Source organism: Macrobrachium nipponense, chromosome 29 (assembly GCF_015104395.2).
Source record: "Macrobrachium nipponense isolate FS-2020 chromosome 29, ASM1510439v2, whole genome shotgun sequence".
In the NCBI taxonomy this organism is placed as follows: Eukaryota; Metazoa; Arthropoda; class Malacostraca; order Decapoda; family Palaemonidae; genus Macrobrachium; species Macrobrachium nipponense.
Window position 1 is genome coordinate 15,422,314 of NC_061092.1, and position 14,769 is coordinate 15,437,082.

Here is a 14,769-nt window from a genome sequence, read left to right on the forward strand (position 1 = left end):
TATGTTAATATGGCGCCGGTTAGGATGGGTTAGGTCAGGATTAAATATGCCTCCCACTTAATTTGGGTGTGGGGAAACATAATGAGATTATTTTCAAGAAGATTCTATAGTTAGTTTTTAAAATATGGCGTCCCGCATTTCAGGGAAGGTTCAGTACTTGTCTACAGTTCTGGAATATTCCGCCGGGTATGCACACACACACGTATATATATATATATATATATATATATATATATATATATAAAAGTCGTATGTGTGTTCACCGATATTTACGTTCAGATTACGGTACTTAAGATAGCATAATTGTATACATTCGAAAACAATTTAAGAAATATATATTAAATTATGTCTGCTCTAATATTAGTAATGAATGAAGGAATGCGTTTTTTTTTAAGTCAAAAGGGAAAAGGGATTAGAGTATACAATTTGTGTCTGTGTTTTTCTTTAGTTATTTAATTTTTGCGAAATGATTTTTGTTGTTAAATACAACAGTCAAATTATGCTCTTTGAACAGGAATGTTGAATTTTTCCTCGTCCTTCCTTGGTTGGAACGCAAACTATCCTTCGCAAGAGGATTTGCAACACGCAGGGAACCGCGAACATGAAGGTTCTTTGCAGCATACCTTCGGCCCTTTTGTTCCTTTTACTGTACCCCCATTCATATTCTCTTTCTTCCACCTTACTTTCCATTTCCTTCCTAACATTAATGATTCATGGTGCAACTGCGAGGTTTTCCTCCTGTTACCCTTTTCAAAGTTTCTCGTTGGACGAGTGGTTCTCGCGCTCGGCTACCAATACGGTAGTCCGATCGTCGATCGTCGGTTTTCCCACCGCGGGATCAGAGGAATTTATTTCTGGTGATAGAAATTCATTTCTCGATATAATGTGGTTCGGATCTCACAATAAGCTGTAGGTCCCGTTGCTAGGAGACCAATTGGTTCCTAGCCACGTAAAAATATCTAATCCTTCGGGCCAGCCCTAGGAGAGCTATTAATCAGCTCAGTTGTCTGGTAAAACTAAGATATACTTAACTTACCCTTTTCAAACCTTTTCACTGTAAATTTCAGTTTCAGCGCTGAATGACCTCATAGGTCCCAGTGGTTGGCTTTTGGCCTAACTCTACATTCAATTCAGTGCATCAGTTGTAACGATTTTTCGTTGCTGTGAAAAAAGCTTCCGGACGTACAAGAGAAAAACCACCGAAGCAGGAGTCACCTGTAGTACGCACTGTGTAAATTTATCCGCGGTCAGGGGATTTACTAGTGGGAGAGATCCCCTGGCGACAAACTCGAATCGGCTGTGGTGTGATCACCGTCTATCTAGACCGTGGGTGTAATGAACAGCTTCGGTACAAAAGCCCTGAGAGACAAACCAAGATAAACGTCTATAGTCTGAATTCGTGCATTGTCAAACGCTTCTTTGTTATGATTAAAAGTTTTGCTTCTAGAGCTTGCTCAAGTGAAATTAAAGAAAAAAATGTTATCCATTTAAAGATAATATCGAGTATATACTCTCTACCCTTGGCCTGAACGATAACAAGGGTGGCCACCTCAAGCAGCCAGAGTCACTGGTCAGTAGGGATAGCCCAAGGCCAAGGGATAGCCAAAGTGGATCTAATCTCCCCACTGCCAACATCTTTACTCCCAGGTCAGGAGAGAGAAAAGAATTTATTGTGCAAAAAAAGAAAAAAAAAATGCTTACAAAGCACAGCACAACAGGCAACCCGGACGCGGTATGCATATAGGGGAAAGCCATCTTGAATGAATGGCATTGGGTGTGATATTATACATACCTTTTCCACCCTATTGATTACTAGACAAACGTCATTCATCAGGGCTGATATGGTACTCAGGTAGTATTACAAAATTTAAATACTTACAGATAACTATATTGGGAAATTACAACATGTTAAGTAGGAATTACCCATTAAGTGATTGCACTGTATAATTAGTCATAAGTATTATAAGATATGGAACTTTTATATATTTTGTTCAATATAAAAAATTATTTGAATGTCTGCTATACAAGATATACATTTTATTAGGTTTCTGTTGAGGTACACAATTGCTACGGAGTAACATGTGGTATGCTTTAGAGTAAATAATGAGCAATCTTTTACTTTATAAGAAGTTTAAACTTGAAATAATTACTTGACAGTATGAATGACATCCAGATGATGTCAACACATCAGATTTTATATAAATATTATAAGAAAAAATAGATATACAACAGTTTTAATGATGCTGACAGGAAGCTCCAAAATAGGCTGTACTACAATGTAGTTCATGTTCAATAAAATATTTCCTATTAAAGAAACAACGTAACCCGTAAATAACTGCTAAAATGGAAAAAGAGGCTTGAAAAGCCATTCCTGCCGAACCAGTCACACAGATTTTAAGAGTGTTAATGAATTAAACACATTATGGTGTTATTATAAGAACTATGATTATTATTTACAAAAAGAACGCAGCAAAAAAAAAAAAAAATAATAAATAATCATTGAGAACAACCGAAATTTACTCAACGCTCTCTCTCTAGAAAATGAAGTACAGTAAATGACAGATCTCGGGCAAAGCCATAAACAAGTGATAAACCCCGAAGGTCAGATTTAAATGGATATAATAAATAGATCTGGCAGCGCTGTATTCTTTTCCTGGTCCCACTCTACCGATCTTTGAATATTTGAATGACTAGATAAGCGCTAGATACCATGAACCAGCGACAGAACACTAAAGCGTAACGTTTCTAACTCGTGTAAGGATTATATAGTCTGAACCAAGAAAACGGAGCAGTGAATAACTGATGAGACTGTATTGTTGAGAAACGGAAGCATTAGATTCGTAGTTATATACACTGGAATAATTGTTTCGCAGGAAGAGAGAAGTGAATCACAGAATACTCGTATGCGTAGTAACGAATGTAGTAGGTTATTTTCTGGAGACTAGGAAGAAACTTAGAAATTGATTATAAGAAGTAATAAGACTTTGTCAACAGGGCAAATTTTATCATTCACTCATCTGCCTTGTTTAAAGAACTGTGACAGATGTTTTTAAGGAGATTAAATGCTTATCTAAAGGTTGCCAAAACGAGGATACCGAGGGGTGGGGGCAAATTTTACACACACGCACGCGCGCACACACACACACACACACATATATATATACATATATATTTATATATATATATGTGTGTATATAATATATATATATATATATATATATAATATATTATATATAGATTATATTATATGCAGTGGAATTGCGATGCCAGTAATTTAATGTGAGGCAAAAAAAAGTTCCATTGACTTTTTTTTTCTTTCAAGAGTTCCACATAATACTGTTCAACTGAAATTAAACATCTCTTGAAAGAATAACGCAGTTATATTCTGCATACATATCTTATACAATATAATAAGTATACCTTTAATTTACTTGAAGTGAAAGAATATGATGCAGAACTGAAGGAAAACAGTGATGTAGTTAAATGTAATGCATTTTTTCAAGTTAGTCACTGTTCATTTGAAAAGGAGCTGTTACCTCCTGTGGTCACAGGATTTCAGTGGGGGGCAAGTGGCCCCCCTGGCCCCTACGTGCGGGCGCCCATTATTATACCCATAGATTCACGAAAATCACGACAACATAATTATTAATTATTCATTCATTCATTATATCCATAGATGGAGAGTATATCTCCTTAAAGGAGTTTTTCATGAATTTGGAGAACTGTCCGTGGGGGTAATCTATTTTCATACTTAGCTTAGACATTCAGAAGTTTTCATTTTAATTGTAATGTTTTGATTTATTTCAGCCTCAAATCTGTCTGAAATTTGGGGGTCGATGAACCCCCAAAAATGATAAAATATTATTTACTGCATTAAGTCCAGCCAACGAAATATAATACTACGCATGTATAAACCTATGAGGCTTAACGTGTCTAGCAGGCTACAACGATCCTTTGTCGATTTCCTCCTAACAATGTTATCATATGATCATCCCCTTTAGTGGGGCGATCTCTCTCTACCTTTCTTAAGGGGAGTCGGCAACATACTGATGATACTGACGATTTTGCCTTGCGCTCATCTAGTATAGACTCCACAATAGACGTTTTCATATACGACAAAAGGTGTCGTTGTTGCGTGGTTTTGACAAAAGACTGTCGTTCCACGGCGCTCGATAGAGGGTTTGAATGGGAATATGGCGGCGCAGAGTAAACAAATAGGGCCTCGATCCTCCAGTGGAAAATCGCCCCCTTCCAGTATAATAATCATTACGTCGAGTCTGTTTCCTTATTATGGTGAACCAACACTGAACTTCTTCTGAGAGGAAACGAGTCATTGCTATTTTTCAAGAATCCAGACGTCAATGACAATTGAAAATTTAAATATGGGGTGAGTAGACGTCCCGTTTTGTGGTGTGTGTGTCTTTCGAAAGGAAGAGGCGTCCTTGAGGACACGAAAAAAGGATCCGTTCCTGAAGGAGGAGGAGCAGCCCAGCCCACCTCCCTTCATGTTGTGTCTGGACGAAGAAGAAGAAGAATCTGTCAATAAAAGGATGATGCTGATCCCAGACGGGGGATAAATATTTTATGTTTTACCCTTTTATCGCAATCTCCGTCGCCTTATCGCTTATCTTATCGCGATGGGGATTGCGGGAGCGCTTAAGGTACACCGGTTTACCGGTATTTTCAATTCTTTCTGAAAACCTGTGTGCTAGGGTTGCTTAGGTAGGGGTTAGTAGTCACTTATACGGTAGGCCTATGGGTAATGACCAGTCTCGGGGTTGCACTTTTTAGTTCCATAACTAATCATTGCGTAACTGTTATTTAGATTCAAGTGTCATGTAACATTGTTTAAAATAAACGTTAAAACAACGGGTTGAACTCAAGAAATTGACGTAGTCTAGGCTAATAGTCTCTCTCTCTCTCTCTCTCTCTCTCTCATTGGTCTAGGATAATTCTGTCTCTTCTAGCCAAGGATAATTCTCTCTTTCATTCTCTCCTTTTGTCAAGGTTAATACTCTTTCTCATTCGCTCCATTAGTCTAGGCTGAGCCTCTCTCTCTCTCTCTCTCTCTCTCTCTCTCTCTCTCTCTCTCTCTCCAGCATAGTAGCCTATGCCTACTGTATTTTATGAGTTTTTGGCCATTATTTGGTAAACCAGTTGATCTTAAGTGTTTTTGTTAGCGCACTAGTATATTTATTGGGGGACTACTGTGGAAAACGTAGTTTTGGGTGGAAGAAAACAAAAATGAGTTAAAGCCTAGTTATGATATTGCCTATGCAAAAGATAGGCCAACAGGTGCATATGAGGCAGCTGAAAAATATGTGTATGTTTTTATAAAATTTTAAAAGGAAAATACAGTTTAAAAACCAGGAAAACATGGTAGTGGAAATTACAGGTTAGGTTAGGTTGTTTCCATAGGTGCTACATTCCACTGACTATATTCTGTTTTTTTCCATCTGTCCATCCGCCTGTGGTGTTTTTGTATGGTAACACTGCGTCCCGGGCTTTAGACAGTTACATTCAACGATTATAATAATATCCTATTTCGAATATTAACGGTGTAATTCGCATACAGTAAATTATTAAAACACATTTCAGTTGCAAATGTACACCCAGATATCCTTTTATTTACCTAAAGCTTACACATAGCGTAACTATCTAAAGCCCAGGACGCAGTGTTACCATACAAAACACCACAGGCGGATGGACAGATGAAAAAAAAACAGAGTATACCTAGGTTAACAGCAAGTCAGAAATTTGAAGTGTGGTAAATATGTACAGAGTGTTTAATTTTTTCAGTTATTTTTGATTGACTTTTTCTATACCTTAGCATTTTGCAGTACCTCTGAGATTTTGATAGCCAGTGATGTACCTACTTAAACTGTCATTTCTTTACATATGGCACAATGTTCAGAAATTTTGCATGTAGTTGATGTAAAACTATTTGTGTAACCGATTTTCAGAATGGCACCATGGGTCATGTAGTTTTGATAAAATATACTGAGAATCATGCAGACACAATTTGAGTCATCCTTTTTACTGAGATTAAGGTGACAATAAGCCACACCAGTGCTGGGTCCTGTCGTCTGTGGCATCACACATGCTAGGGTGGACAGAAGATAGGTATGAGGAGTTATAAACTGAAAATTACCAAAAAAATGTTAGGTGATAAGTATGACAACACTCATCAGCTAGCAAACTGTAAGTTTTCTGCATGACATTACTATCATGGTAGCTATTCGTAAATAACACAGAAATGGAGTAGTGTAATTCTGGCCTTATGTAGGCTTAGCTTAAAAGTCAAAAGTTAAAGATATTTCAGTTCTCTACAAGCTCAAAGGTACTTAGGTTGAATGTCAGTCAGGTTATCTGTAGCTTTGGATATTATGCAGCTCCTTGGGCGCTAGGTTATTTTAGCCGTCAGTGTTTACGGTGTTAAATCCCTTTATTCCAAACTATAGCAATAATATGGTGTGTATTTATGGAACTGACTAAGCATGACAATTCACCGTATACTGTGGCAAGTTCTGAGACTTAGAATCTGATTGACTCAGTTGTCATTTTTGTTTGGTATATCCTTTGGGTTTCAGCCCTAAGGATTTGTGTATGTGATTGCACCACTGAAGCAAAGATAGGCTCAGATGCTAATATTTGGTATTGCAATAGTGCTGAATGATTCAAGTTACCATTATGGGTAAAACCAAAGTATATTGATGAATTATTGTTAGTGTCTGTTGACAACTGCTGTGAGATTACATAGTTTTTGAGTTTGGATACAAAAGTGGTAATATATATATATATATATATATATATATATATATATATATATATATATATATATATATAATAACCAAAGTATATAGATGAATTATTGTTAGTGTCTGTTGACACTGCTGTGAGATTACATAGTTTCTGAGTTTGGATACAAAAGTGGTAATATGTATATGTGTATATATATATATATATATATATATATATATATATATATATATATATATATATATATATACTATATATGTGTGTGTGTGTGTATTAATTTTTTTTAAATACATGAACAGTCCATTGTTTATTTATTCATTTGTCTGTTATTGCTGGTGTCAACCACAAGTTTTTGTTTTTTCTCTCCATTTCATTTAAAAATTGTGGTTAGTATATAGTACCCAGTGGGAAATTTGAGGCTGGGGTACCTGAAACCAGTAAATTGCACCAACAAAATTGGACAGAAACTGATGAATCAGGCCATAAGGAGTCTGAAAGTGTGTTTTAATAGTGCAATCAGTAACTAATAATAAGATGAAAGTGTGTTTTAATAGTGCAATCAGTAACTAACAATAAGATGAAAGTGTTTTAATAGTGCAATCAATAACTAATAATAAGACATATAAATCAACTATAAGATGCTGATTATTACTGGAATACATATAAAATTAACCCAACTCAGGATGTTGGGACCTATATTTAACTCACCAGTAGTGGAAACTACCTAACCTAGCAGAGATCACCATGAATTATAGAGTAAAATACTGGGCTGTAATACATCTTAACCTAACCTCTGGAGCTGGGTTTTGTGTCATAAAAGTTTGAGTTGAACAGTAGATTCTTAGATGTTTTTATTTCAAAGGGTGCTCATTCATTACTTGCAATTTTGGATATTTTAGTTTCAATAAATATGCAAATCTCTAGGTGTTTTTACAGTAAATGTAATGGTTATCTGAGCATTAAAGATTATATATTTATTATTAATTTACCAAATGTAAATTACTGTAATCAAAATTCATCAATAAATTAATAATACAGTATGCTGACATCAATAGATTAATAATACATTACTCTGATATAAAGTTTAAATTTGTTTTTTCCACTTTCAAGGTATCTTTTCTCATATAGTATATAAGGTCTACTGAGAGGTCTGCCTTCCCTCACATTCAATGCATCTGTTAGCTCTCCCTCTGCCAGGGCCATAAATTACTGCGTGGTCAACCCTTGTTGACATGACACCTAACCTAACAACAAACAAAATAAAATAAAGAAAAAACACACTACTACAACCCTAGCTTAGTTGATTCAACAAATTAGCCTTGGATTAAAGAGCTGTAGCATAAAAAGAAATGTCAATTAGCCTGTTAACCGTAGTTATCTTGGAAACTTTTTTTATTGGAATAATTAGTAATTTAATTATGTATTGCAAGCTTAATAGGGTGTTAATAAAAGTGAATAATATCTGTTCATGATTAGAATGTAAGTTTTGGGCATGTGGTGACTGCTTTGGTTGTTACTGTTGATAATTTTTGCAACAAAGTTAAATTCTCATTAGAAACTACATGAAACTACACAAATTCTATCCCATTAACCTTGCTTATTGCTCATCTTTATGCTTGGAAGGTTTTGATGGGGTAGTCTGGTGATATGAGGAGAAATTAACAGATGTGCTTCTTATTCTTGTGCTGATTTGAAGGTTTATATGTCATTAATGAGCAACTCATACAAGGAACTAGTCATTGAACTGTTACACAAAATTATTATTATTTATTATTATGTTATTTTTAGTGTATGAAACCTATTCACATGGAACAACCCCATGGGGCCATCGACTTGAAATTCAAGCTTCCACAGAATGTTGGTTTCAATCTCCCACTGCAGACCCCACACTGCAGCAGTAACTGACCATGGTACAGAGCCAGTGATTTTTTGTTGCCCCGGGGAAGGATTGAACTCGTGACATCTAATTGGCATGCCACAACGCTACCTACCATACCATCACTTAAACCAAAAATACACATAGGCCTATGATCAGTACCCAAGCCCCTTCCCAACCACATGGTGCCATGGGGAGTAATGGCTGCGGATGATGTGGCGGGTAAACCTGTACTACATCCCTCCCAATCCCTCTTTCCAATCTCACAAAGACAGTAAGGCGAAAATATCTCAAATCCTAAACAGAACTTGAATACAGGGCCAGTGCAGTGGAATGTTGGCAGCGAAGACTACTAAATAAGTTATTTGCATGATTGTCATCACATCACTTAAAAATTCATTTTGCGGAAGTACAGTATCTGCTGTAAAGATATAGTATATCAACAGGTACTGTTGAAAATTCTGCTGTTTAGCTGCAACACTGGAAATGTAACTTGTTACATTCCACAGGTTTTCTGAATCGTGTTGAGGATATGTGTCTTGCCTTCTGCTTTGATGAATTCATTATGAAAGAGACAGTAGAATCATCCTTCAAGGTTCATCAAGCACTTCTTTAGTCTCTTGGCAGTATTGCCCATTATACACTGATTGCAGTTAGATCGTAAGATATAATTTGCCATCACTATAGAACAATAATACAAGGTTTTTCCATCCAGTGTGTGCAGTCTAGCCTTGTGTACTGAGGAGTATGCTTTGCTTCTCCCCACTTCTCGACATCCAGGCCATCGAAAGTCTTGAAGAACACTGCAATACTGTATCTGCATTTGTTTTTGTCAGGCAATATCTTTTGCTAATTTTGATTTTTCACTAGAAGAGCATTTTGTCTCAGTTGAAGAGGAAAGCTCATGAGGATCTTGCTCTCTCTTCCCTGTTTACATTTTTGTAGCTTGGAGTTCATTGCTGTTATTTGAGCAGGTGCATTGAGAGGCCACTCCATCTTTAGAGAATTCCATTTTGATGTTATTCATCAATACCATTACAGGTGTCTATCTGTTTAATGTTGCATACTTGAAAATACAGGACCTGTATGTTTTGTTTTATACTGATTGTTACACCTTTTTTCTTGGCACATTAGAGCTATGGTTGTGCCAGTATTGTACCTTTTAAGTATATGCTGCTGGTGAGTACTGGAGGGCTCGTAAGTTTCTGGATCACCAAGTGGTTTTTTTTACAGAATACAGAATTCAAACCAGGCTTTACAATGCTGTTTGTTCCATTTGTGAGGAGGTCTTTGGATCATATCATTTACTTTCTTCGTAGTTCTCCAAGTTTTTTTCACTTTCTTCTTAGTTCTCCTAGTTTGGCTTTTGCCTTCTAAATTACAGTTCGAGTATTATATAGTTAATGAAGTTGTCAGTAAAAAACGAAACCGCTGTTTTTATGATGTACATACAAATCATTAACCACAGGAAGGTGTCCCCATGTCCCATCCCATTCTGACACTCATTCTCTCTACAGGGTATGAAAAATTGATGGGTCGCTGAAGAGCTATGGGAAGATTATGATTGCCCAGGGTGACATTTAGCTCTTGATCTGTACAAAGAAAATAATAAGCACAGTTAATAGAGAGCATGTAAGAATGATTTGTATGGTTCATTATTATTGAAGTCTCTGTTCTTGGAAGAGTATTTGATGGTAACATACACCAATAGTAATAAGTGAAGTCCAGAGTTTTCAAGAAATAAGTGTGAACCAGTAATTAATTTTGACAGTTTTAGTTGGTATTGAAGAGGCACTATGACAATGTTCAGTTTAAGGCAAGTAAATTAGCAGGATCTCTTTTGGGATGTATGAAGGGTTTGTTGAGAGAGCTCTTCTTGTGTGTTGAATTTTAGGTAGAGAAAAATAAAGCTTTTGATATATTGTTTGTTGTGTATATGAAAGATTGTAAGGTAAGAAATATAGAGTAATGAAGATGTGGATTAAAAGGTTAACAGAATATTTTGAGGTACATTTAGTTTGGTTTCATGAAGTAGGGTGGAAGTGATTGTCGAATTGCATAATTTGGAAGTTTTTGAAGAAGGGAACAGTGGAAGAGATCTTGAACTAACGGGATTTCATGTGCAGGAAGAATGAGGATTTGTGAATCATACTGGTGAGTGACACTCAAATGTAGGGGCTTTGTTCTTTCAAAGTACTATTTGTTTCAACACAAATTCTTCCTACCAGTTTACAAATGCCTATCTTGCAGTCAGCAGCTCCCAGCAGACACACTTCAAAGTATGGAGAAGAGTTCTTCCTGGGGTGGCTATGCATCCATGATCGGACGCCTCTGCTGGTGGTTAAGTCATTCCCTTGTGTGTTTGTCAGGCAAAATTTGCCTGTTTGGTGTTGCTTCCAGAATCGCATAAAGATTTTTTTCGTCATGCTTATTTTGATAAATTTCATCATGTTTATTTTGATCAATTTCCGTTAATCCCACATAATTTCTCTTCATACGTTGGTCATGTTTTTGTGTGTATACTACATTTTCATAACGATTTGATTTCCTAATGGGTGTTCACTTTCACTAGGTGGAAATGCAAGAGGTGTTTAGTTTTCAGTTCTTAAAATATACCTGTGCTCTTTGAACAGTTACTGTTCATCATTTTACGATGACAGACCAGTAGTATTTATCAGTCAGTTACTGTTCATTATTTTTGGTATTTGTGCAATTTTGTTGTTGGATTTTTAACTAAATTACGGGTATTTTTGTATTTGCCATCATTTTAACTGCTAGTTTTTTCTCTTGATCTCTATTATTGATCCCGTTCTTTGATCTTGGTTAGTGTGATTCTTGTTATGTATAGTTTACACAAGTTTTTGTTCTTCAGTTAGTGTTTTGATCTGGTATTCCTTTGTTATTTGTATTTTATTATTTTGACATCATTCATTCATTAGCTAGCTGCAACATGTCACAAACACTTGTTTCTTTTGCACTTATTTCTGCATTTGCCAGTTCTCTCTCTCTTGCGTGACTCACCTGTTTGGTGTCTCAATAGCTCCTGCTCTCACAGTTCACCTGTTAAGAATAATGGCACGTATCATGCACAAGGTTCTCCTGTTGAGAGTTGCACACACACACATTCCTTAGAATATGCAGATGATGCTGTTTTAATTTGCAAAACACTGCAAGATTTACAAAGCTTGTTTAATAGAATGCATTCTATATCTGAAGAGATGGTACTTAAGATAAATCAAAGAAAAACCTACTAGACAGGTTATGCACAAAGGGAAGAAACAACACTAGATTGAAAAAGGAATAATGGAGTTAACACTGGATGTAGAGAGGAATAATGAGATTGAATCTTTCAGTTTTTAGGAACAATGATATCCAATACATGTTCTCTTGAGTTAGAATTTAATGGCAGATCAAAAAAGGCGGGAAGAATAAATAGGCTGAAATTGCTTATGAAAGTTATGACTATAACTGTACTTTTGTACAGATGTATGAAGTGTATGGAGTTTTCTTCAGTATGATGGTACTTATAAAAGTGTCTTGTACTCGTAACCTACAGTTGATCTTGCAGTTTCCCTGGAGCCATAAGCAATAGCGTTTGCATTATTCAGTATGCCAATCTCTGTGGCATATTCCACTTAATCACCTTCAATGAAGAGTGTTATTGTAAACAGGTATTTATGCTACTTAGATGTAAGCTGAATTATCCTGATTTAAAGGAACACAAATCTTTTTGTCAGAACATCAGTTGATCGAGAGTGAGGTATCGCTAAATGATATTATAGAACCATTACACTTGTAATGCATATTTTCTCGCATTGTATCATGAGGCTTTGAGTATGTAGGCTGTATGTTATTGAGAAATAAATATTTTTTAAGAGGAATATTTTACTGCCATTATGGATTTACTATAATTATGTGATACATCTATTAGTTATTATTGTCATCTATTTGGTTGAAGACGGGTTGAGATACTTCTAGTGGTGGACTGAAATCACAGATTTATACAGATAAAGACAACTTTGGAAGTAGAGTAAGGTTTATGCCTGGTTTGTGGACACATTGTCTCAGAGAATTTCAAATAATTCTATAAGCACAGCATGTAATAAAGCCTATGCATAAACATCTATTTTACCATCAGTTCATACCGCTAGCTCAGGCAATAAAGACAGAGTAGTATAATTTAAGAATAGTTCTATGGCAGTCATTAGCAATTTGTGTAAACTATTGACTTTGAAATTTTAGGGGTGCCTCGCCAGTGTAATTTACAAGAGATCTCAAAGCATGCTCAAGTGTGTTCCTTCTTTGAAGTGCCAAAGATTCCCAGATTTTGTTTCATATTACAGTTAGAAGTATTGACATGTTAACCCTAGTGCATGTAATGAAGTACTATTGAAATATATCTTCAGAAATCTGTTCAGGAAAAATAAATTGTTGTCATTTGGAGTAAGAATCGCTCTTAGGTAAAAGAAAAAAATAAATTATGCTTTCCTTGTTGAGATACTTCTCAATTTTGGAAGCCACTTTTCTAGGTTGTTTACCTGTTCTGCTTTGAATGCCAAATTCCTCTAGTTTTGAATAACATTGAAGTATGTGAATAATATAGAGCTTTTGATGTGTGAAAGAAGGCTCAGATAAACAAAGTGTACAGTAATTTCAATAAAACAGTTTTACTATATGCTGTAGTATTTTCTTTTTCTATAGTAGTTTAATTTCAAACAGTGTTTCGAAGCGAAAATTGTTTCTCTCTTTTGTTCCGAGAGTTGTAGAAAATTCAGAGGTACTACGACATCATTGTTTTCTGTCGTATTTTCCTTCTAAAGATTTAGATTTGAAGTAAGTTCTTTCCACTATCATCTATATGTGCATTATCTTCTTGAATTCCCATCTGATGTGCGTGTTCATTTATATTTTTCTTGATTTTCAGGTCCATTTTACTACTTTGTCCTGCTACTTTTCAGATATCAACTAATCTGATGTATATCTCCTCACTATCTTATCACATTTTCAAACCATATTATATTTGCAGGGATAAAGGATGCATTTTATCCAAATCTTATGGCACTTGGTCATAGAATGCCACTGTTGTGTTGGTAAATTTTTGCCAATGGTACCATAACTTGTTACTTGTTCCTATTGGCTGCCGAGGTAAACAAGGTAAAGTGAAAGTTAATTGTATGGATTTTTGTTTTATTTATTGAAGACTTTCTCTTTTTCTAGGTAAGTGAACATTTTTGGAGTTCTGTGGGTCTCATCTCGTCTATATTATAAGGTATGTTCTGCAGTTCATTTGATACTGTTTTAGAGGGACTCTCAAGGATGAAAGGTTCTAATTCTGCCTAGTAATCCAGCCTATAGTATACATAAATGCTTAATCCCATATTAATGAAAACTAAGCCAGTTACCAATGATAGAAAAAAATTACTGTGACAACAAAAATTTTTTTTAGGGTATTACTATCACTGTAAATCAAGTACAGATATTAGAAACCTTTATTGTACTGTACTTCAAATTTAGATTGTTATGGAAGCTTGTAGATGGCCCATATGTGGCATATTCTGAACAAAATATTACAAATCGAATGTATTATATTAATTAGAAAGTACAAAAAAATATACACGAGCCAAGCGTTGCATCCCTTTCTCATGTGTTCGTCGGATAGTGAAAATTTAGACTATAATAGACGTCGATAGAAATAGGATAGGTGTAGCAATGTTACGTAAATGATGTACAAAATGTCAGATCTGCAACATCTTTCATAGAAGTAACGTTTTTGTTATTTATTTGCATGGGAAGGTTATATGTTGGTCGACTTGTTTTTGCTCTCAGGTTGATATATAGGGTTGTTAAATTTCAGTTTACAAAGGCCTTTGGAGCAAGGGGAGTAAATGAAAAACAGGCTGTGTATTATACTTGGTGATTTTTGTTTACCAACGAATTACTTCTTGGGTGTTATTATCCGGGACTACTTTAGTTTTTCTATAATTAATTGCATTTAATGGGAGTGGGGAGTGCCATAGGAAATAATTGAATACATAAACAAAATGCACGGTTGCTTTTAATGTTAAAAATATCCCACTGTATTTTTCATACGATTTGAAAGTTTCCTCATTCGTTATCTGGAGCATTCTTTGCGA

The 14,769-nt window shown here is 35.5% G+C and overlaps 1 protein-coding gene across 3 annotated transcripts in view; it reads left to right on the top strand.

The window, feature by feature from the left end:
- Positions 1-4,253: 4,253 nt before the first annotated feature.
- LOC135206150 (homer protein homolog 2-like) overlaps positions 4,254-14,769 on the top strand; it is a 408,669-nt gene continuing 398,153 nt past the window's right edge. The window contains exon 1 of one of the 3 annotated variants that reach the window (XM_064237418.1): positions 4,254-4,387. In XM_064237418.1, coding sequence (XP_064093488.1) covers positions 4,362-4,387 — 26 coding nt within the window. In that variant the 5' untranslated portion in view covers positions 4,254-4,361. The remainder of the gene's footprint in view (positions 4,388-14,769) is intronic. The other 2 variants (XM_064237419.1, XM_064237415.1) reach the window with 2 other exon arrangements.